Source organism: Chelonia mydas, chromosome 3 (genome assembly GCF_015237465.2).
Source record: "Chelonia mydas isolate rCheMyd1 chromosome 3, rCheMyd1.pri.v2, whole genome shotgun sequence".
NCBI lineage: Eukaryota > Metazoa > Chordata > Testudines > Cheloniidae > Chelonia > Chelonia mydas.
The window spans coordinates 4,133,420-4,157,059 of record NC_057851.1 but is presented as its reverse complement, the minus strand read 5'-3'; the positions used below and the strand labels follow the sequence as shown (position 1 = coordinate 4,157,059).

The following is a 23,640-nucleotide window of genomic DNA, read 5'->3' as shown; positions in this document are numbered from 1 at the left end:
CTCTCCTCCCCCCCGCACCCCAAACCCCTGCCCCAACCTGGAGCCCCCTCCCACACAGTGAACTCCTCATTTCCGGCCCCACCCCTGAGACCGCACCCCCAGCCAGAGCCCTCCCCACCTCCCCATCCTGTGAGCATTCATGGCCCGCCATACAATTTCCATACCCAGATGTGGCCCTTGGGCCAAAAAGTTTGCACCCCTGACCTAGCACAATGAGGCTGTGATCTCAATTAGGGCTGCAACAGTAGTGCAAAGACTCATAAGTAATCTGAATATAATCCAGATTGTCCCTTGAGAAGAAAAGGCAGAAGCAACGCTGAGCTTTGAATCAGACTTTATTTCTCTCTATAATGAAAGTAAAACAGCAGTACAAATATGCTTTGGCATGAGAAACAGATAACCTTTGTCTGACGGTGTTTAACTCTCTCCATGTCTAAAGATGAGAAAGATGCTAAGAGAAAACGTCCCAGAGTCATCAAAACCCTGTTCCAAATTCCCCCCAAATGCTCCTTTACGATCGATATTTATATATTTATAGAGATATGATGAATATACCTTCATCTATAATAAATATCTTCTCATATCTAACAGTATGTACATGTCATCAAGTATTAGAAACACATTTTTCATTCATTAAAAGGTGAGACATGGGTTTGGCTCGTGCTTTGAAAATGCTGCTCTGGGAACAGTTGTGTTACATTGTTTGTCACCGCTAACCCAACTACATCAAGTTATAAAATCACCAGTGTGGGGAATCCGCTGCTCAGTGCGTGTTACCGTGTCCCGCCCCGGAGGTGCCAACAGTTATAAGAACCTGCTATGCACTCGCAGCTAGCGGAGGGGCGCCTTTGCCCAAGGAGACAGAGCGCTGTGCTTTGGGTGCAGAAGGTCCCGAATATGATCTCCGCTCATGGCTTTGGTGTCTGTGGGGAGATGGAACTCGGGACTCTACCGATTGGGAAGAAGGGGTCAGGGAAGGTGAGAGGGACGAGAGATTTTGCTTTTGCTTTGCAAAACACTTGGCATGAAAATGAAACCAGACGGCTCTCTACATGCACCCACGTAGAACGCCCAAATGCTCTGCAGCTGCCTTGCACCGCGCTGGGGGTTGGAGCCCTGGGCACAAACTACTTCTGCCTTGTCTCATTGCCCATAGAGCTTCTTATCCGGGCAGAGCCTGGGCTCCCCCAGTGACAGTTTTTCAGGTGGTTTGGTGAAAACCAGTCTAGATTTCTTTTCTTTTTTGTTGTTGTTAAAAAGTTGTGTCCAAAATGTTTCCCTTTTCCCCTCCATAGTTTGAGCTTTGTGTGTGTGTGTGTGTGTAAAGCAGTAGCTTCCATTTTTTAGGCAAAAACCAATTTCCCCCAGGAAGCCAAGTGCCACTGATCTCCCTCCCCCTCCTTTACCTTTTCCATAAATATGCACCTTTACCGATGAGGGTTTCCACCTCTGCCTGCTGTCCCCCCTCCGACCGCACCCTTATAGTCAGGGTTTATGCAGTACATCAGCCTGTTTGACTGCATCTTGCTTTTAAGGGCAAGCTGCATACCAGATTCCAGTGACACAAGATAAGTTCATGGAGGATCAGTGCATCAGTGGCTACAGCTAAGATTGTCTATAGCTATTGTCTATAAGAAAATCTGTAGCTAAGATTGTCAGGGACACAACCCTATGCTCTGGGTTTCCCTAAAGCTCTGACTGCCAGAATCTGGGAGCGGATGACAGGGGATGGATCACTTGATAAATTGCCCTACGTAAAAGGATAAATGGACCCAAAGCAGATGTTAGGGATAAATGGACACAAAGCAGATATGAGGAACGGCAGTATACAAAAACCTGTAGGAGAACACTTCAACCTCGCTGGACACACAATAGCAGATTTAAAGGTAGCCATCCTGCAGCAAAAAGACTTCAGGACCAGACTTCAAAGAGAAACTGCTGAGCTTCAGTTCATTTGCAAATTTGACCCCATCAGCTCAGGATTAAACAAAGACTGTGACTGGCTCCCAACTACACAAGCAGTTTCTCCTCCCTTGGTGTTCACATCTCCACTGCTAGAAGAGGGCCTCAACCTCCCTGATTGAACTAACCTCGTTATCCCGAGCCTGATTCTTGCCTGCATATTTATACCTGCCTCTGGAAATGTCCACTACATGCACCTGACGAAGTGGGGATTCACCCACGAAAGCGCAGGCTCCAATACGTCTGTTAGTCTATAAGGTGCCACAGGACTCTTTGCCGCTTTTACAGATCCAGACTAACACGGCGACCCCTCTGATAGACGATCTCTGTCTACCCTAGGGCCAGCCCATACATTCTTACCTACGAGCTGAACTTGTCTGCATTTGCTGGGAGCTGCCATGCCCTGGGTCCGAGCCCTGGGTTAGCACAGCTGCAGTATAGACCCAAAGGGGGTTAGCCTGGAGCCAGGGCTCAAGTATGGGCTTACATTGCAGTATAGACATATCCCGAAAGGCCACCCCCATTGCTGGACCAAAACCTGGGATCCTAATAGCCCTGAGATCTGGGTCTGAACTTTGTGCTTGAACTCTAAGTTTAGAATGGGCTGAACCAGCCCCTCAGGTCTAAATCCACCCTCAACTCTGGGCACTTCTGGTCCAGCTGTGGACTTGGTATCTCCCCCCTCCTTTTCTCTGCAGCAAGATGCATGGATAATGCATTGGCACAGGGAACACGAAACCGAAGCTTGTTTCCTTTCAGGATTGTTTCCCTCTCCTTATGGATTGTTATTGCAGGGTTGCTCCTGAGCACTGGGCCATACACACTTGTTTAGACTGGAGTTGCACAGCAGTGCTGGGCTGTGCACTCTTGTTTGCCGATGTAGGGTTGCTAGGACTTGACTGCTTGTTGTCAATTTTAGTTTAGCAAGTGCACTGAAGCGTGGCTTGCTGGCTCTTTAATGCACGTCCTGGACAGAGAGGTCTCTGTGATGCAGCAGTGCATTTGGGCAGTGCCTGGCAGAGAACGGAGACAGACTTCTCGTTGCCTTGCTCCCCTTGATTATGACGTGGGGAATTGGTTTTGTTTTTGGCCTTCTGTGCTGCAGTACATGGGACAAACAGACACACTCTGGGATGAAACCTCAGTGGAAGCATCAGTGTCGAAAGAAGAAGACATGAAGACTGGCCCAATGCGGGGTAAAATGCTGGCACCGTTGAAATCAACGGCAAAAAGCCCACTGAGGTCAGGGAGGGCCAGGATTTCACCCTGGAACTTTTGGGGACATATTATTTGGCTGCGTTTTGAAATGAATCTCGTGGGCAATCTCTCTCCCCTAACTCGGGCGGGGCGGGGGGGATTGTTTGTATTGCGGGACCTTATTATTTTTTTATTGAGGAAAATAAAGTTTCTCATTTGTGCGACGTATCAAAAATGGCCTGTCTGGAGCCAAGGCTTTCTCTCATTTGACGCATCTATTTCACAGTTTTCGTTCGGGAAAAGCTGAGCAACGGAACTGGAAGAAGGAATTCCCCGGATCTGGCAAAAGGAGCCATGGGACCTGCATGTTCTCAGCACCCTGGAGGCTGCAGTCACACCTGCCCAACAGCTGGCTTGGCACAAAGGGGCTGGAGGCCAGGGGTGAATTGCCTCCCAGGGAATTCCCCCATGCAAGTGGTCTCCACGTGCCCGATGCAGAGCCGGTTCCACCATCTCTACACCACCTCCATGGGAGCCCCAGGATAGGAGCATGTCAGGGGTGGGGAGCGGACAAATGCAAGTGGAGGTTTGGCCTGGGGATTCTTATGTCGTGGGTATTTTGTGACCGATAGGAGCCACTGAGGGAGGGGCACAGGGTAGCACACCCTCAGGGCTGTCCCAGCTTGCACTGGGGGCCACGACTGCCCCAGGACTGGGAGAGCGTGAGCCACCTTCCCTCCGTCCCTGAGCCAGCCTCAGTGCTGACATAGAGATGTTAATGGGTGCTCCGTGTGCCGAGGGCCCATGGACGGGTGCTGGGCCCCGGTCAGGCAGGGAACCAGCTGTTCAGACCTGCTGGTGTATGTTTCCACATTATTACTTGACCTCCCCTTCAGCCTTGGGGAAGCCACATAACCTTGCTCTGCCCCCTCGCGTTTCCCTTGGGTCGAACGGGGCAAATGACCCGTCCCCGCCCCGGAGTGGGGCTGGCAGGCTCAGCCCATTAACATCTGTGAAGCTCTTTGAGATCCTCAGCAGGAAGAAACGTGCAAAGAGAGAAACAAATCAGGGGAAGGGGGAAAGGCAGGTCAAATTTGGGGCCCATCCGTCTTTACTGCTGCCTCTTTAAGCCCTGGGCTCACTGGGAGGGGCGGGGTGTCACCGCAGCCCCCACCTTGCTTTGAGATGTGCAGGGGGGTGGTAAATCCTGGGCGAGGCTGCGGGCTGCTCCTGGCATCCTCACAGCTTCCTGTCCCGCCAGGGGCCTTTGATCCCATGCCAGACTCTGTCCCTGGGAACGACTGACATTATGATTCCCTCCCCCGCCTGCACGGAGCCCTCTCCAGCCCAGCAGCGGCTACCCCTGAGGCTAAGATCTCCCCTGGGTTATGCTGACGATGGGATCGAGATCAGAGTGCAGAAAGGAGAGGCAAGGGCCGGCGAACCTGCCTGAGGGGAGGGCAGGCTGCTTCTCCCCAAAGCCAGGGTGCCTTTCATTAACCCCTTAGCCACAGGAGACAGGCGGTAACCGAAGCAGTCCTCCCTCTCCGCCCCGCCCATCCCCCCCATCGCACTCCTTGGCACTTGGATGGAGCCTTCCACCTGTTGGGGGGGATCAGCTCGTGGGGTCGTGTTTGGGATGGTTCCCGCCTCACCTGCCCTGTGCTGCGTTTGTCCATTGCGGTCCTCCCTACCCAGACGTCTCGCGTTGCCACTGACGGACAGAGCAACGGGGACAAAAGCTGAGCAGGAGATCGGCAACTGAACTGAAGAAATGACCTAGGTACAGAATTTCTGATCAACTCTTCTTCTTGTGAAAGGGAAAGAAAGGCACCCAACGCCATGGGGCGCCCACAAACAACGACCAGAGCCCTGCCTGCCCCAGCCTCACCCCCGCGGCAGCCGCTTCCCCGCACAAGTTGCATATCGAGGGCGATGTGCTGAAAAAGGCACCGGGGAGGTACTCCCCAGATGGGGGTGTGGGAGGAGAAAAGGGGACGTGGCAACCCTCTGTGTGATGGCAGTGCAGTGCGGTAGCCCCACCCACTCGAGTCCCGACTCTTCCCCGCCAGCCACAAAGTAGCAGCCGATCTTACCTGCAGATCCCTTGCTCAGAGTTCGTATGAAAGTGCAGTTGTGGTCACGAAAAGGAGCATAGCTATGTAAAAACAGCCCCTTCTTACCCATCAGATTTGCTTCACCGGGGTAGCCCAGAGTCCTATCTGCGGTAGATGGCGGGAGATATATGCTTTATTCCCATGAGCCCAGCAGAGCGAACACAGCTGTCGAGGAGGGGGGTTGGAATTTGTTCTTTCACCATCAACCGAACGCTTGAACTATTGCGGTCGTTGATGTGGGAGACGGAAAGAACCCAGATCCCATGAGGAAGAGCAGCACTGAAGTGAGCGCTTTTGGACCGTCCCTTTTCGGAGCAGACCCAAATGTAAGGGGAGGCCACAGCAGCCGCTTCTCCGGACTCAACGTCAAGCGTCTTAGGAGGAAAGTCTCCCCAGCCCAGCGACGTGCAATTCCCATCCCTTTGTGGCTAAGACTCGGGAAGACAGATGGTTTCGTTAGCCACCCGTGCATAAATGGCTAGATACAGAAACTTGTCCATAACACCCGCTCCCATTTCATTATTGCTCACCACGGAAGAGACCTAGACACTATCAGAGATGGAGCAGACACACCCTTCTTCAGAACACAACAGGGTTGTATTAAATAATAAACAGAAAGGGTCGGTCGCTTTTATTTCCCAGGCTGGTCTTGCACTGTCTAGGGCGGGTCTCTACGCTTTCCTGACATGGATGGATACACTGGTTTGGTTTAGGGGGGTGCTGGCCCAAATGCAAGAGGAGGTGCCTATCTCCTCATCTTCAAGGACTGTTGTAGCTTTCAACCACCTCTCAGCTGCGATATATAAGAAGCCACAAACCTGCGGTTTGGTGAATAAGAACCAGTTAAAAAAGGACTCCTCCTGGCCCAGATCTGATTTCCATCCCAGTCCTGCCGGAATCAGAGAGCCGGCTACGTGACACCCAGCTTGTTGTCTGAGGCACGGTGGCAGGATCACGTGCATAGGAATATACAAAGCTTCTGCCTAAGACCCTCTTAGCCTGATTTGCTCGGTGATGCAGCCACGACTTTTAACCAGGAGGCTTTGCTGCCCTGGAATCCCCCCTTTTTTTTTTTCTGAACCGATGTTAGCAAATGATGTCGAGGGGACAGGAACTACGATTGGAGGAGGAATGAGCAGATGGGCCGTGGCTATTAATGCTCTTAGATCCGAAAGTCAAAGGTGGGAACCATCAAGAAGTGGGAGTAACTTGGTGTAACTTACCCGCGGATAGGGTGGAAAGGGTGTGAGCAAGGGTGGCACCATTCTAGTCGGAGACATAGAATCAGCTACGTCTCCCCCTATGGCGTGTAAGTTACGACCCACTCTGCCTTATCAATGTGTCAATGATCCCAGTGTTTATATCACCTCTGGCTTTGATCCCCCAGTAGAAAACATACAATCCTTTCCAGCTGGCCTAAGAGCAGAGACTCGTCCCTGGTGCAGCCTGATGGTGCCAGACCTCCCCGCAGGTCGCAGCACAGTCCTGCGTCCCATGGGATTTGGGACCAGCCCCTGGGATTACCGAAGGATTATGTTGGGAGTCATGTCACAACGCCATTGACGTCACGCCATGTAACAGCGATGCAGCCAAGCGCCGAGGCCATGGCGTGATGTTAAGAGGCAGACGTGACTGCGTGGCCACTTTGTGAGCCGGTATGCGGCAGACTGCTGGAACCTGGCAGTGCATCTTTCAGAGAAACACAGCGAAGATCCTGGGGAGGAGGAGATGGAAACAGGAAGAAAGCCCCTGTCCAAGACCTCTACTTGCTTCTTTGGCTGGGAATATTTTTGTGTGTAACTGACCGACCTGCATGACAGGTACAAAGTTGGGCGTGTGCACGAACACACACGCACGTCTACTCTCTCTTAACCTCCAGTGCAGCTGCAAAGCTACCCCCAAAGTGTGTGACATACCGGTGCGTCCGGCTCACCGGGACAGCGTGGGGTGAGGTTAGAAGTGCAGCGGGGTGCATAGCCCAGGTATTTATCTAGGGCAGGGCGTGGGCAGGGAGATGTGCTAAGAGGACACTAGGTCCACCTGTCAGTCCAGAGAGGTATAAATAGAGAGATGCAAACGTAGACGGGATCTGCCTGTACCAGAGCCGATCCGATGCGCACCCCCCCCGTCAGCTGTTTCAAAAGCTATCCGTGTATTCGCTTCAAGTTTCACATTTCATGGAGTTGTTGCAAAATGATGCAAAAGAGTTTCTCAATGAAAGGAGCATTAGAGACAGCTTACCAGCTTCCACATGCGTCTACATCTGTAGCTGTACGTCCATATACTCACGCACAGACACACTCGTCTGCACGCACATTTGTGCAGCCAACATACTCCCCGTCTCTCGGGCTGTCCCTTTTGGAATCGGTCTGTTGAATCTCAATAAAATCTGACGGTTTTCCTTCACCTGGTTCTGCTGGTCTCCATAAGTTTCCTCTCTATATTAAAAACGAAGGGTCCTCAGTGTTGTGTGTGCATGGTGGGGGCGGGGGGGGGGGCGAGGGGCGGGGGAGTTACACAGAGCTGCGGCGCTTCATGAGTCCCTGCAAGGCCGAGAGGCTGTGGAGTCCCGTGGAGACGGAGCTGATGGCCGAGCGCTGGGCGTTGCAGAAGCATCTGTTGGAGGGGGTGTCGGGGTAGCGGCCAGGCGGGGAGTGGCTCTGCTCCACGCAGGTGTCCGAGGTGGACAGGTCCCTGGGGATGATCATCGGGATGGAGTACTGCAGCTTCTCCCGGCTCTTATACCACAGGCACGAGCACATGGACTGGAAGTGGAGCACCTCCGCGTAGACGTTGCGGAATCCGCCCCCGCCCCCGCCGCCCCCTCCCACCGCGGCGGTGGACGAGGCGGTGTCCGTGGTGTGCACGCTGCTGGCCTGCCCGTTGTGGGTGAGCAGCGCTCGGTGCTCGGCATCCCGCTTCTCGTCCTCGGCGTTCATGGTCATGAAGCGCAGCACCACCAGGTTGAGGAAGGCCCCGATGACGGTCAGCCCCGTCAGGATGTAGACGAAGCTGAAGGCCACATACTGGGGTTTGGTCTGCAGCGCCTCGTCCTTCTGGAGCGCCACGTAGTCCCCGAAGCCGATGGTGGTGAGGGTGATGAAGCAATAGTAGTAGGCGTGGAAGAAGCTCCAGTGCTCGTAGTAGGAAAATGCCGCGGCCCCAATGCACAGGGTGCTGATGCAGGAGAAGAACCCAATAGTGACCATGTTGGCCATGGACACCTCCGTCCGTCTCATGCCAAGGCACTTCTTGATGCGGTGCAGAAGGTATTTGACGAAGGTGTTGATCCTCTCACCCAGGCTCTGGAACATGACGAGTGTGAGCGGGATCCCCAGCAGGGCGTAGAACATGCAGAAGACTTTTCCACCGTCTGTGCTTGGGGCCGCATGGCCGTACCCTACGGACCATAAATACAAAGCACATTGCCTGGTTAGTACACGCCAAACCCTACTCTCTTCCCATCTTCCCCTTCCTTAGCTATTGTTTAGGGGTACCCAGATTGGCCATACCAATGGATACCCCTATGGAACAAACTACCAATGGAAGTGGTGGATTCTCCATATCTTGATGGCTTCATGGCTGCCTTTCTGGAAGATGCTGTAAGTCAAACACAAGTTACTGGGCTCAATGAAGACATAACTGGGTGAAATTCTCTGGTCTTGATATACAGCTCAGACTAGAGGATCTAACGGTCCCTTCTGGTCTTAAACTCTGTGACTCTATGAATCCTTTCTGCAGGATATTACTATTATTTATCTTTATTATGGTAGCTCCTTGAGACCTCAACCAAGATCAGGACCCCATTGTGCTGGGCACTGCACAGATACACAGAAAGAGGCAGTCCCTGTCGCAGAGAGATTACAGTCTACACAGACAAGACAAAGGGTGGGAGAAAAGACAAATGCACAGTGCCTAAGACATCTGCTGCTGCGGTACTTGCAGCTTCTTCAAGGGATGATTAGAAATTGCTTCTGGACTGAGTCCAACAGCAATAAAAACCTGCAGCTGATCAGCTTTATCTTCATCCTGCAGTTACAAGAAATAATTACAGATGGTTTTACAGACTAAGAGGATAGCATGACCTCAACAAACAAACAAACAAAAAAGGAAAAGAAAAAGAAAGAACATATAAAGCCCCTGGCATGATCAAAAAGCCAGCAGAGGATCAGAAGACCTGGGTTCCAAGAGATTCACGGGCCTTTAGGGACTGTACAGCTGCCTCTGGCTTGGAGGAAAAGGTTTGCTAGTAATCAGTTGCTCTGATCCGAGAGATGGGCCAGGACCAAACCCTCGAAGCTCACCATCCCCTACCTTTGTTTGAATACTAGGTTGTCTTAGAACCCAGCCTTGAGGAATCACGTTAACTAACTTTAGACACAACAAATCTTGCATCTCGGCAGGGGGTTAGACTAGATGGCCCTTGTGGTCCCTTCTAGCCCTATGGTTCTATGATTCTAACCTGGGGTGAAGCACTGGCCCGGCTGAAGTCAAAGGCAGAACTCCCACTGACTTCAGTAGGGCCAGGATTTCACCCACACGACTGGCACTCAGCGTGGATGGGTGCCGGGGCATTTAACATCATGTCAGTGGGTGGTGGTCAGGTTAACTCTATGGTTCTAGTAGGCTTTACCCATGAGCAGCTGACACGGTGTTAAACATCACGGTGCCCGTCTACACTGACAACGAAGTCATGTTTAACCTCTTAGGTAATGTGACTTTTGAAGGTCATGGCCTCATTATCTAGTGAAGACAAGCAGGAGATTGGATCCAAATTTGGGTCTGAACTTGACATTTCACCCCTTATCTAATGCTGAACCGAACCCCTGGATCTAAACGTCCCTCAAAATTCTGGAGAAGGGCCCATCCAGATGACTGGGGATGGATCACTCGCTTATTACCCTGTTCTGTTCATTCCCCCTGTAGCACCTGGCATTGGCCACTTTCAGAAGACAGGATACTGGGCTAGAGGGGCCATAGGTCTGCCCCAATGTGGCCGTTCTAATGTACTTCTTGTCCTACCTTCAGTGGACATGTCGAACAATTGATCACCATCCTCTCTAAAACAGCCCAGAACAGATGTGAAGACTGTTATCAGGTCCCCCCTCAATCCTCTTGTCTCAAGACTAACCAGGTCCAGTGTTTTTAACCTTTCCTCATAAGTCAGGTTTGCTAAACCTTGGATCAGTTTTGTGCTCTCCTCTGGACTCTCTCCAATTTGCCCACATCTTTCCTAAAGTGTGGCACCCAGAACTGGACACAGTGCTCCAGCTGAGGCCTCCCCAGTGCTGAGTAGGGCAGGACACTTACCACCCTCATCTAACATACGACACGCCTGTTAATACACCCAAGATGGAGCCTTTTTCACACCTGCATCACATGGTTGGCACATGTTCAGTTTATGATCCACTGTCACCCCGAGATTCTTACAACGCACATAAGTTATGGCAGAACAAAGCCAAGAACTGAGCGGGCCATTGAGTTGCCTGTTTCTGAGGAGGTGGGAGGAGGGCTAGTGGAGGAGGTGGAGTTTGAAGGCAAGTGCAAAGAGGAAAGGTAGACTTCCCCCAGGCATGAGCGAAGGCGTGAAAGTGTGTGTGAGAGGAAGGGATGGAGAGGTGCAGACCGAGCAAGGGCAGGAGCGGGAGGAAATGAGATGGGTGACGTAGAGCGGGGGTTGGGGTGGGGTGACGGTCTTCAGGGTGAGGCCGAAGAGCTGGAGACGAAGAGAGTCCAGGGTTGTAGCAGTGGTGAGAAAGGCATCAACAGGGTGGGTGGCCAGGCAGAAAAGCCAGAGAGAAGGTTAACCTGATGAAGGCAAAGAGACAACCAATGGTCCCTTCTGATGATCCCGATGGTCCCCTCTGACCTTAAAGCCTATGAGTCCTTGAATTTAGCCAAGGGGTAAGACAAGGGTGGGGAAAAACTCCATCAGCCCAGCATGTTCTCTCTCCATCTCCCCTTCTCCTGCCTGCATCCTGGCTCCTTTGAAATGCCCATCAATTCCTCTGAGGGTGAGCTCTCTGGAGTGGGGACGGGCGTCTTTGTTACTTGCCCACCCAGCCTCCAATGCATGGGAGCTCTGCCCTGGGCTGGGGTTCCTAGGCACTGCCTTGGTGAGAATGTGGAGCAGTCGGGGGCACCTGTGCAGTGCCCCCGGGGATATAATGTTCACGCAAAGCCCCTGAATCCATCCAGATTTCAATTAATCTGTTTTCTCCACGATACAAACCACGTGCCAAATTCTGGTAAAAGGCCTTATTCCTTATGACTGCCACCCGATTATCTGTATCCAGTGGAGCCTGCGGGCTCGGCAGAGCCTTTGTGGGAAAGGTGCTTGACTCAGAGATTTGGCAGGGATCAAAGAAACCTGGTAACAGTCTGCTCCTTCCTGACTGAGTATCCTGGCCATGGTCTCTGCAGAAGCCCATGATACACCTCCTCCCCGTTTATAATGCTGTGTGGACACCATGCACACAGAGAGGGAGCTGCAATTTAACAGGGGGTTTCCTGCGCCCATATCATACCTTGTCGGTCTTTCAGCTTTCTCATTACGTCACAGCTAGCAAGGGCAGGTTGGAGGGGGCGACTTAGGGGTCTGAGCTGCAGGTTGGAACTCTTGGAGCCACGAGGGGGCTTGCCCCATGTGCTGGACAGCCTGGGGCTAGGCCAAGCTGAGCCCGCCACCCTGAGGGGAATCAGGCACTTGGCCGTTAAGAGAAGCAGGTGGCTGCACTAACGAGGGGGAGCCAGGCTACGCAGTGATAAAGCCCAGGAGGGAGGCTCTTATCCGGGCAGAAGCTCAGCACAAGAATGGAAGCTGGGGCGGACTCCAAGCTGAGCGAGGACAAGGTCTCCAGGCACAGTGCCCTGGGGGAGACCCTGCCCAAGAAAGGAGGAGAAGGAAGAGGAAGCCGAGAGTCTCGGTAGAAAGGGACCTGGGTGAACTGCAGAACAGGTGGAGGAATCATAGAATCGTAGAAGATCAGGGTTGGAAGGGACCTCCGGAGGTCGTCTAGTCCCACCTCCTGCTCAAAGCAGGACCGATCCCCGACTAAATCATCCCAGCCAGGGCTTTGACAAGCCAGGCCTTAAAAACCTCTAAGGATGGAGATACCACCACCTCCCTATTTAACCCATTCCAGTGCTTCACCACCCTCCTAGTGAAATAGTGTTTCCTAATATCCAACCTAGACCTTCCCCACTGCAACTTGAGACCATTACTCCTCGTTCTGTCATCTGCCACCACTGAGAACAGCCGAGCTCCATCCTCTTTGGAACCGCCCTTCAGGTAGTTGAAGGCTGCTATCAAATCCCCACTCACTCTTCTCTTCTGCAGATGAAATAAGCCCAGTTCCCTCAGCCTCTCCTTGTAAGTCATGTGCCCCAATCCCCTAATCATTTTCATTGCCCTCTGCTGGACTCTCTCCAATTTGTCCACATCCTTTCTGTAGGGAGGGCCCAAAACTGGACGCAATACTCCAGAAGTGGCCTCACCAGTGCCGAATAGAGGGGAACAATCATGTCCCTCGATCTGCTGGCAATGCCCCTACTAATGCAGCCCAAAATGCCAATGGCCTTCTTGGCAACAAGGGCACACTGCTGACTCATATCCAGCTTCTCGTCCACTGTCACCCCTAGGTCCTTTTCTGCAGAACTGCTGCCGAGCCATTCGGTCCCTAGTCTGTAGCGGTGCATGGGATTCTTCTGTCCTAAGCGCAGGACTCTGCACTTGTCCTTGTCGACCCTCATCAGATTTCTTTTGGTCCCATCCTCCAATTTGTCTCGGTCACTCTGGACCTTATCCCTACCCTCCAGCATATCTACCTCTCCCCCCAGCTTAGTGTCATCTGCAAAGGATGGAGGAGTGGAGTTAGCTGTTCAGTATAGGGACCCAGAGTAGAGGGTGAGCCAGAAGCGGTGGACGTGAGATGGTGACCCCACTGGGGGGGGGCTGAGTCACCAGAAGTCACAGCCCCAGAGCACCCATCCACCGGGCGGCCCTACGGAAAGGACAGAGCTGCCATGCCATGCCTGGCCACGAGGGGGTGGCTAGCGGTGAGTGGATTTGTTTACAGTGAGCTGGCGGCTGTCTCCCACCCCAGAGTTGGCTGCATTTCCGTGGTGCTGTGCATATGTACCTCCTGAGTGGTGCTGAGATGGAAGGTTCTACGGGGCGAGTTATCGGCGGTGCTGAGCTCCCAAACTCCCATTGAAACTGACTCCAAGTGGTTTGAAAATCAGGCCGTAGGTGCCTTGAAAGTGTCATTAACAGAACAGCCCAACGGTGGTGGGTTATGGCTCACCTGCCTCAGGGCATAAGATCGCAACCAGTTCAGATCAGGAAAAACTTCTCCCACATCTGACAGGGTTGCCCTCATTACTGGTATCTCCCAGGCAGCCCTGTCCCTACCAAAGACCACATACCAGACTAGATGGGACCATGATCGGATCTGGTGTGACAGCTCAGGTGGGCCAATCATCTGCTCCGGTATGCCAGATGACTGGATGGGCTGGGCCAATGATCTGAGGCAGTGTGGCAAGGGGTGGGATACCAGATAGTCTGATCTGGTCTGAGGCCTGGAACCTCAGCTGACGTCTCCGGGGTGTCACCCCCGTGGCTTCAGCGGAGCTATGCAGAGATCTGCCAGCGGAGGATCCAGCTCTTGGTGCCTAAATGAGCCTTGCAGCGAGACCCTGACTTCTCTCTTCAAAACGTTGTATTTATTTATTGCAAAGCTCCGGGAACTGCAGATGGAGCTTTGCTAACCAGATCAAAAGGCCATTCCCTTTTGCTTCCTTAAATACCTCTGTGTGGAAACCTTTCGTAACACCCACCAGCAATGCCTCGCCTCGAATCCCAACAGCTACCCCTATGGCAGCAGCCCAGGAGGGGAAGGGTGGAAGCACACCAAACTCACGACGGGCAGTGCTGGGTCAGGGCACTAACCCTGTCCATCTGGCTAGGTCCTGCGGTGGTGGGAACGACGACTCACCACGTGCGGGGAGCGAACTGTGTACCCATTACAGCACCCCTAGGCTGGGGCTAAAATAACCCCCTCCTGCTTCTGCAGCTCCTGGGCTCTGATCCTACTGTCGTTGAAATCAGCAGGAGATTTGTCACGGCTGGGCTCTCAGTCGCTCTCGGGGCCTGATCTGGAAAGGTGCTGAGCACGCACAGGTCCTGTTGCCCTGAATGAGGTGCTTGGGCAGCTCAACCCGGCTCTGGATCAGGACTATAAATGATCCGGGACGGTGTGGGGGGGGTGCAGCCGACTCTCCGGTTCTGGGCAACATCTACAAAGCTGTATCGTTGCAAAATGTGGTGTCCGGCGACGTATTTCCCCCCGGATCTGGGCAGACAGGGATGCGGGTGTGCGGAACCAAAGCAAGGGCTTGCTTGTAGCTGGGCTTGATTTTATACCCCAAGCTCCGGCGTTCGGGTGGGAGGTTCTAGACTTGGGCCTGGCTCTAGCGCGATGGGCGAGCGTTGCTCGCGAGGGCACACGAATGGACAAGCTGCTTCTCCTGAGCTTTGTGAACCTTGAAGACTCCTGCCTGAAAGCCCTTCGTGCCAGGGCTTTAGGACAACCACGGTAGCAGTGTGGAACCCAAGCCAACCTCAGAGTGGTTGGCCCTCGACTGAAATCGACAGCCTGGCATCTGGCTTCTGCCCCAGCCCTGCATGGCTCCCCACACAGTTTCCCTAGAGCCAAAAGGAGCTAGAAAGTTTCAAGGTCTGCTCTAAATCCAGATCCCACCATTGTCTATTGGGTCCTGGATTCTTAGGCAGGGAAGGACCAGCCGTTCATCCAGTCTGATCACCTGCATAGCACAGGCCATTAAATTTCACCAAATTGCACGCCTGCGTTGAGCCCAACAGATTGCGCTTGGCTAAAGCGGCTTCTGGAAAAGACCGGGCAGCACGTGAACCCCCCCAACTTCGGGGAGCCCCGCCCCTTCCCCCCCGCGGCCCTGCCCATACCCTGCCCCTTCTGCCTCCCCTCGCCCGCTGGAGCACCGAGCCCTCCCGCCCCATCCCGTGGCCAGAGGAGCCCTGACTGAACCGCCCCGAGCACCCACCCTCCTGCCCCAGCTGCCCCGAGCTCCAGGCTGCTGGCACAAGCTGGCACGAGCCTCGGGGGAGTGAGGGCGGGGCCACGGCCTGGGTTAGGGGAGGCTTAGCCTGCCCTGGCCTATTGTATCCACCGCCCATGCAGAAAGCTATCCCATCTGGATCTGCAGACGTCAAGAGATGAGAATCCACCACTTCCCTTGGTACCTTGCTCCCATGGCTAATCGCCTGCACTGGGAACGATTTGTGGCTTCTTTCTGATTCGAATGTCTTGCTTTAATGTCCAGCTTTGGTCCTTTGTTCTGCCTGTCTCTGCTAGGCTAACGAGCCTTTTTATAACCAGCAGTGTCTTCCCATGCAGGCCCTGCTACACTGATCAAGTCACCCCTCAATCGCCTTTGATTGAATCCTGTTCCTTGCACCTCTTGGCGGAGTGTGAGGGCCACCTTGGGGTGCATCCAGCCAGAGGGTGGGTGGCCACAACCCTGCCCCATCCTTCTACGGGAAGGTGGCAGGAGCCTTGTGCGCGGGTGGGGAACAGATGTTGCATCTGCCGTCCTCAGCACTCTGCGGGCAGACCTTTGGCCCGCTGCTGCTGGGTGGGGCCCCTCCTCACTGCATGCCCCCATCTCATGGCAGTGGCTTCTAAGGCCACCCAGGTGGGTTGAATAAGACACAAGGATGCCCCCCATCCCTAGAAATCTCAGCTCTCCGCCACGTGGCCCAGCGTGCTCTGGGAGAGCTCTGCAGGCGGTCCCTCTGGCACCGCTCTCAGGAGGCCTGATTCAGCTCAGGATCCCCACGGTGCAGCCCGGGGGTCCCCAAAAGACACCTGTGGCTCAGGGAGATGCTGCAAAGGCAGCTGCTGGGAAGCACACAGAACTCCCCCTCTCCCCATCCCCCTTCCCAGCTGCCACGTCCTGATGCATCACCCTGCGAGCTGAGGCGGGGAAGCTGTGGGGAGGGAGGGGACGCGAATGCCAGTGCTCGCCTCCCCCTCCCACAGGCAGCTTGTCCTCATGAGTCCCCAGTCTGCAGGGAGCTCTGTCAGTTTGCTTCACTGCAGAGACGCAGGGAACGCGTAAGTCACCGACAGAGACGGCTGGTTAAAGACCAGCCAAGCTTTGCATGTCGGCCCGTCGGGTCTCTGCAGCCCCCCCACGCCTTCCTGGCATCCTGCTCCGCAATGGTGGCAGCCCGCTTTGCAAGGGGAATCTCCTGCACCCCACAGGGGCAGGGAGCTGCTGAAAATGCAGCCTGGTTGCCTGCCCTCAGCCCAGCCCGACCCTGCAGGCGAAAATGCTGCACAGAATTGGCTGGGGGAGGATGATTTTCCCTGTGAGTCTTTTTGCTTTTGTCCAAATTTAGGCCAAAGCCCCCCAGCTTGACAATTCTTGAGCTTGGCTTTTCGACACAACCTCACAATTATTCAAGGAAAACTTTTGGAGTTTTATTGGCCAAAATGGCCACTCTGTCGAAAAGCACTGGTCCCTCAGCCAACCCTTTCCGTGGGGAACTTCCCAGTCGGCTCTAGTCTCAGCCCAGTTAGGATCAAAGTTTCCTGGGTTTTCTTCCAATCCCTTCGCTAACTTCCCCACAAGGGACCCGAGTCGCTTGACACTTCACCCGCGGGATCTTTGCCCAAGGTTGGCTGCTCCTTGGTGGCCGACCAAGCGAGGCGGCGGGCACATGCAGTGGCAACGAGGCAGGGCCCAGGACAAAACAGTATCTTAAATCAGACTTAGGCCTCAGGACTGTAATAGGAGGCCAAATAAATTCTTCAGGGCCCTGCAGATGTTGACAGCACTTCCATCCCGCCCCCCACACTTTCCCGTGAGCATAACGCTGGTAACCTGCCATCTATACATCAGCATCGGAGTTCACACAGCAATCAACACCCATTCAACGGACCCCCCAGTTGTTAGGGGAACACCTCAGTGACATTTAACATAAGAACGGCCAGACTGGGTCAGTCCAAAGGTCCATCTAGCCCAGTATCCGGTCTTCCGACTATGGCCAATGCCAGGTGCCCCAGAGGGAATGGACAGAACAGGGAATCATCAAGTGATCCATTCCCTGTCGCCCATTCCCAGCTTCTGGCAAACAGAGGCTAGGGACACCATCCCTGCCCATCCTGGCTAATAGCCATTGATGGACCTGTCCTACATGAACTTATCTAGTTATTTTTTGAACCCTGTTATAGTCTTGGCCTTCACAACATCCTCCGGCAAGGAGTTCTACGGGTTGACCGTGCGTTGTGTGAAAAACTGTGTGTTGTGTGAAAAAAAGCCCCGAGAAAATTGAACGGCAAGGATCCCAGCTGGGATACGACCCAACTGGAGAGGAGGCAATTATTTAAGCTCAGTACCAATGTGGACACAAGAACAAATGGATATAAACTGGCCACTAGGAAATTTAGACTAGAAATTAGATGAAGGTTTTTAACCATCAGAGGAGTGAAGTTTTGGAATAGCCTTCCAAGGGAAGCAGTTGGGGCAAAAGATCTATCTGGCTTTAAGATTAAACTCGATAAGTTTATGGAGAAGATGGTGTGATGGGATAACATGGTTTTGGTAATTAAATATTCATGGTAAATAGGCCCAATGGCCTGTGATGGGCTATTAGATGGCATGAGATCTGAGTTACCCAGGAAAGAATTTTCTGTAGTATCTGGCTGATGAATCTTGCCCATATGCTCAGGGTTTAGCTGATCGCCATATTTGGGGTTGGGAAGGAATTTTCCTCCAGGGCAGATTGGAAGAGGCCCTGGAGGTTTTTCGCCTTCCTCTGTAGCTTGGGGCACGGGTCACTTGCTGAAGGATTCTCTGCTCCTTGAAGTCTTTAAACCACAATTTGAGGACTTCAGTAACACAGATATAGGTGAGGTTTTTCGCAGGAGTAGGTGGGTGAAATTCTGTGGCCTGCATTGTGCAGGAGGTCAGACTAGATGATCATAATGGTCCCTTCTGACCTAAATATCTATCTAACTGCCCCCACCACCAAACCTCCAACAAACCATTGCTACAGCAGATGGCAATCACAGCCTCGCTTCTTTCCTAACTTCCCCAGCAAACTTGGCTACATGAGTGGTCCCTTATGGGTCCATCAAGATTTATTCTTCACTTCTTTGTGGCCTGAAATAAAACAGCCTGGAACGTATCCACAAAGCTAATCTCTCCAGCCCTGGGTACGCTGTCCTGGCACTGCTTGTCGCCCTGTCCCCTCCTCTTCTCTTTGTACTTCTGCACCCACCGGTTGACTTGTGTCTCGAGGGAGACTGGAAGCTCTCAGAGAGGGAGGGGCTGCCTTTTATGCCTACATCTGCAGGCCAGCAGGGACCAGTACGCCCATCTAGTCTGACCTGCAGAATGGGCTGCCTGCTAAAATGGGCTAAGCCAGAGTGTAGCTTTTAGAAAGAGACCCCCAGTCTTGATTTATAGACTTCGTCCCGCACCCTTCCAAAAAAATGTCCACCGTGGGGAGGGGGATGATTTGGAGAGCGAGCCCGGCCCATGCTCATTCTTCAGGGATGGCTCCTGTCTTGCGGGGCTGGGCCTGGCTCCCCGCTCTGGGGGCTGTGCTCTGGCACATGGGGTCCCAGCACGGCTCACTCCAATCTGGCCTGGCCACCCCCCGTCATGACAGAGGGGCAGCTGGGCCAAACCTGAGTGGTGCTGTGACCAAGTCACAATGCCACTTGGAAAAGGGGGGCCAGGGTCAAACTGCCCCTTTTGCCCCCAACCCCCGTCCCTCCCGGAGTGGCCCTGAAGACGATTCGATTGAGGTGTCTGTGCAGCACCCAGCACAATGGGGCCTGACCCGGACTTCTGGGTGCTAGCGTCCTACAAACGGGGCCTGGTTTGTTGAAGCTGATGCAAAGACTCCCAAGGACTCCAGTGCCACAGAACTGGCCAGTTCTACACCCCGAGTGCCGGGGAAGTACTGCTCTGTGGCTTGCTTTGCCTCTCTCTCTAATGGGATAAACCAACATCCTAGCACTGGGCACCCGCTAACCAGGGGAAAATTCAGAGCCAGAGGGTGGATCTCTATGGACATTTCCAGGCCTTGCTTCCCTTTCCCGTTGGCATTTCAGTCCAGGACCACAAGCGTCCAACAGATGCTGCTTCTATAACATTTTGCATGGTAGGACTCCCGCCACCATGAGCCATTCCTCACTTGTGCACTGCCAGGGATGTGCCCGGGTACCTCTTTGTGATTCCAGAGACGGTAGGAAGCCACCAAAGGTGGTCTGAGCAGGACTGGACGTGGCTGCAGCATCAGATGAAGTAGAGATGTTTGCTGACATGGGCTGGCTGGTGCGCTGGGTGGAGAGGAGGGAGCTAAGGGTAGGTCAGGCTGGAAAGGAAGAAGTGGCCGGAGCTGAGGCACAAGGTGGTCAAGGCCTAGAGGAGGCGCCAGAGAGCGAGGGGCCGGGTTTAGTGACTGAATCTGTGGGGAGGCGAGAGGATTTGAAGGGGAGGAGGCTGGAGCTGTGGACAGAGAAATGTGAGGGACAGGAGGCTTTTGGGAGGAGGAATTCAGTCTTTGTCCTGCTGAGTTGGAGGGACACTCAAGAGGAGAAACAAGCCTGTCTCCTGTGGCGAGGAAGGATGGTCTCAGAGCTAAGACACTGCACTCACGAAAGCTGGGCCCGTTTCCCAGCTCGGCTCTTGGCTCCCCATGGGACGCTGGGCAGGTCACGTGGGGTAGGCCTAGGCTGGAGGTGTACTTCCTGCACTGGCATTCCTCGAGCTAGCATGCTGAAACCAGACGTGGAGCCATGGTGGTGCGAGTGGCTGGGGGACTCACCACCCGAGTGTGCACCGGGCACGTCTGATCGGTCCGGAGCACTCGGGGTGGCTAGCCGCTTGGGGCTTCGGGCTAGTTGTAGCACATTAGCTTGATCAGAACTAGCATGGGTATGTCTCCTCGAGTTTGAACTTACCCCTCTGGCTCAAAAAGGTGATGGCTTAGTGGTGAGCCTCGCTGCCTTCCAACCAGCTGACCTGGGTTTGATTTCTAGCTTACACAGCGGCTGGCTTTGGGGGAGGATCTAAGGGTGTGATTTTTGCTTTGGGTGTGGGGGGCTCTGGGTTCAAATCCTAAACCTGCCTTGGCTTTTTCAAGAAGGATGTTGACAAATTGCAGAGGGTCCAGAGAAGAGCTGTGAGAACGATTAAAGGATTAGAAAACCTGCCATATAGCGATAGACGCAAGGAGCTTGATCTATTTAGCTTAACAAAGGGAAGTTTAAGGGGTGACTTGATCAGTCTCTAAGTACCTACGTGGGGAACAAATATTTGATAATCGGCTCTTCAATCTAGCACAGGTCTAACACGATCCAATAAATTGAAGCTAGACAAATTCAGACGGGAAATAAGGGATAGGTTTGTAACAGGGAGGGTCATTAATCATTGGAACAATTTATCATAGGGTTAGCAGGGACCGTGAGTCTAACCCCTGCCAAGACGCAGGATTTGTTGTGTCTAAACCATCCAAGGCAGATGGCTCCAGCCTCCTTTTGAAAACCTCCATGGAAGGAGCTTCCACGACCTCCCCAGGCGTCTGCTCCATGTCCTGCTGTTCTTACAGTGAGGAAGTTTTTCTTGCGATTTAATTTAAATCTGCTCGGCTGGAGCTTGAACCCCCTGCCTCTCGCCCTGCCCTCTGTGGCAAGAGAGAACAGCTTTTCTCCATCTTTTTTGGGGTAGCTTTCCAGCTGTCATGCCCCTCCTTAATCTCCTCTTTCCCAAACTACACATACCTAGTTCCTTCAGCCTTTGCTCGCATGGCTTTCATTCCAACCCTCTGATCATCTTTGTCGCTCGCCTCTGGAGCCCTTCCAGTTCCTCTCCATCCTTTCTCTACATCGGTGACCAAAACTGGACACAGTCCTCCAGCTGAGGCCGGCCCAGTGCCGAGCAGAGAGGTGCATCACTGCCCGTGACTTGCATCACTGGCTACCTTTCATTCAAGACCAGCTCTTTTTCTAAAAGATCTGCTCTAGAAGGATTGTGGGGCAGGTCTCTGGGCTGTGCTATACAGGTCAGACTAGATGATCACAGTGGCTCCTTCTGGCCTTGGACTCGAAGGAAGTGTACATGTACCCTTAATGTCTCTGTGCCTAAACTGTACAATGGGATCATTAGATTGTAAATTCTTTGGGGCAGGGACTATCGCCTATTGTACGTATGGACAGCACCTAGCACCAACGGGACTGTGATCTCCATTGGGCCCTCTAGGAGCTACAAGGAAAAATACATAATACACTAACTAACGGGTAGCATTGTCCAGTGGCTAAGACACCAGATTTGCTTCCCTGCAACCTGGGTTCTATTCCCACCTCTGCTACTAACCAGCAATCTGACTTCGGGCCAGCCCCAATCCCCAGCCTGCCCAATATTGAATGCATCTTTCTTCTCCAACCCCCTGACACCTCGGCCAGTTCCCCCGCTGCCTGGCCGGGGGAACCGTCCCTCCCCAGAGCGCTTGGAGCTGTGCAGGGCTCTGGCAATTCCTGTGTGAGCTGTTAGTGGAGAATGCAGTCTGGCGCGCTTCCTGCCACGTTATTTATAGTGCTGGGTTGCTCAATTATTAAATACCTCGACAAATATGTTGGAATCAAAGATGAAGTCACGTTCACCTACGTGTGAAAACCATTTCGACGTGACATCATTATTTGCAAACAAGGGCCCTGAGATAATTAGCAACCTCTCTTTTTGAAACTGCAATCTGCACAGGTAACTCCTCCACCCCAGTCTATCCGGCTTCCATGTTCCCTAACCCATTGTTTCATCTTCTTTAACCCCGAAAGAGCTGAACTCTCTCTCTCTCTCGGGCACTAGAAAAGAAATGGTAGGAAACCTAAGATAACCCCGGCTGTCCAATTTTGACAATACTCTGCACCTCTTGCAGGTCTTTGAAAAGGTTAAAGAGTCAGACCCAAACAAGCTGAAATCCCCATTTTGCATGTGGGGAAACCGAGGCAGGGAGTGATTAAGGCACCTTAATCACCTAAGGTGCCTAAAATCAGTGGGTTAGGCACCTAAATATCATTGTGACTCCGGGCATAAGTGACTTGTCTAAGGTTGTACAGGGCGTTGGTGGCAGGGCCAGGAATAGGACCCACAGGTCTCTTGCTTTAGCCATAAACCCAACCTTCCCTTGAGACACTCAGCAAAGGGGCCAGCACTGCATGGATTGCCACCTTCGGTAAGAATTGGGGGTACAGGACACCTAAAGTTCTCTGACTTATCGAGGTCACAGGTAGATTCCTCAAGTCCAAGGCCAGAAGGGACCAGTAGATCTGGTCTGACCTCCTGTATAACACAATCCATGACTGCCTGTTGTACACCCTTTTGCTCCACTGGATTCAATCGGGTGGTGGCCCCATGCAAATCTAGCCCCAGCGAGTAGCACCCAGCAGCTGTTACTGCCCTGGGCACTGTTTGATGGTGTGTGTGTGTGTTGGGGGGCAGAGGGGGCTCTGTCCATTTCCTAACGGGCTGGTGCCCACATCACCTAACCCCTGGTGACCCGCAAACCAGGACCAGCACTAACGGGCCGGCCTCAGTCGACAGGCCGAGGGTGTAATGGTCCCTGGAGACCAATCTTGCCCCGGAGGTGGCGCCTGCCAGGCAGGGTTGAGGGATGGGACAGAGTCACAGAAAGCCGCCTGCCAGCGAGAGCCCTGAGGCTGTGGAATAGTCTCCTCAACTGGGGAAATGCAGGGACGTGTCTACCCAGACTGCCCAGAGCCCTGGAGAAGAGGGACCCATGCTGCACTAGCCCTGGGGAGCTGGTATAGATGGGACCTGACCTGTCCCATCTCCAGATGCTAGGAGGTGAGCCCTACTCTGCTGGGCCTTTGTGCTGAAGGCCAGGGGTGGGAGGAGACGCAGGGTGGGGAAGGGGCAGGAGGTGCCAGCTTGCTTTAGGGGCACACGCCTCCCATCCATGCCGGCCTCCAGGCAGAAATCCAAGGGTGGTGTTCTCCCCTCCGCCCCATCTGGGGGGCTGCACTCCAGGGCCGCCCAGAGGATTCAGGGGACCTGGGGTCTTTGGCGGCGGGGGTCCTTCCACTCCAGGTCTTCGGGGCACTTAGAATCATAGAATACCAGGGCTGGAAGGGACCTCAGGAGGCCATCCAGTCCAACCCCCTGCTCAAAGCAGGACCAATCCCCAATCAAATCATCCCAGCCAAGGCTTTGTCAAGCCTGACCTTAAAAACTTCCAAGGAAGGAGATTCTACCACCTCCCTAGGTAACGCATTCCAGTGTTTCACCACCC

The 23,640-nt window shown here is 53.4% G+C and overlaps 1 protein-coding gene across 1 annotated transcript in view; it reads right to left on the bottom strand.

Annotated features, from left to right (window-relative positions):
- Positions 1-317: 317 nt before the first annotated feature.
- Positions 318-23,640, bottom strand: part of KCNK3 (potassium two pore domain channel subfamily K member 3) — an 87,492-nt gene continuing 64,169 nt past the window's right edge. The window contains exon 2 of the mRNA XM_037893749.2: positions 318-8,676. Coding sequence (XP_037749677.1) covers positions 7,790-8,676 — 887 coding nt within the window. The 3' untranslated portion in view covers positions 318-7,789. The remainder of the gene's footprint in view (positions 8,677-23,640) is intronic.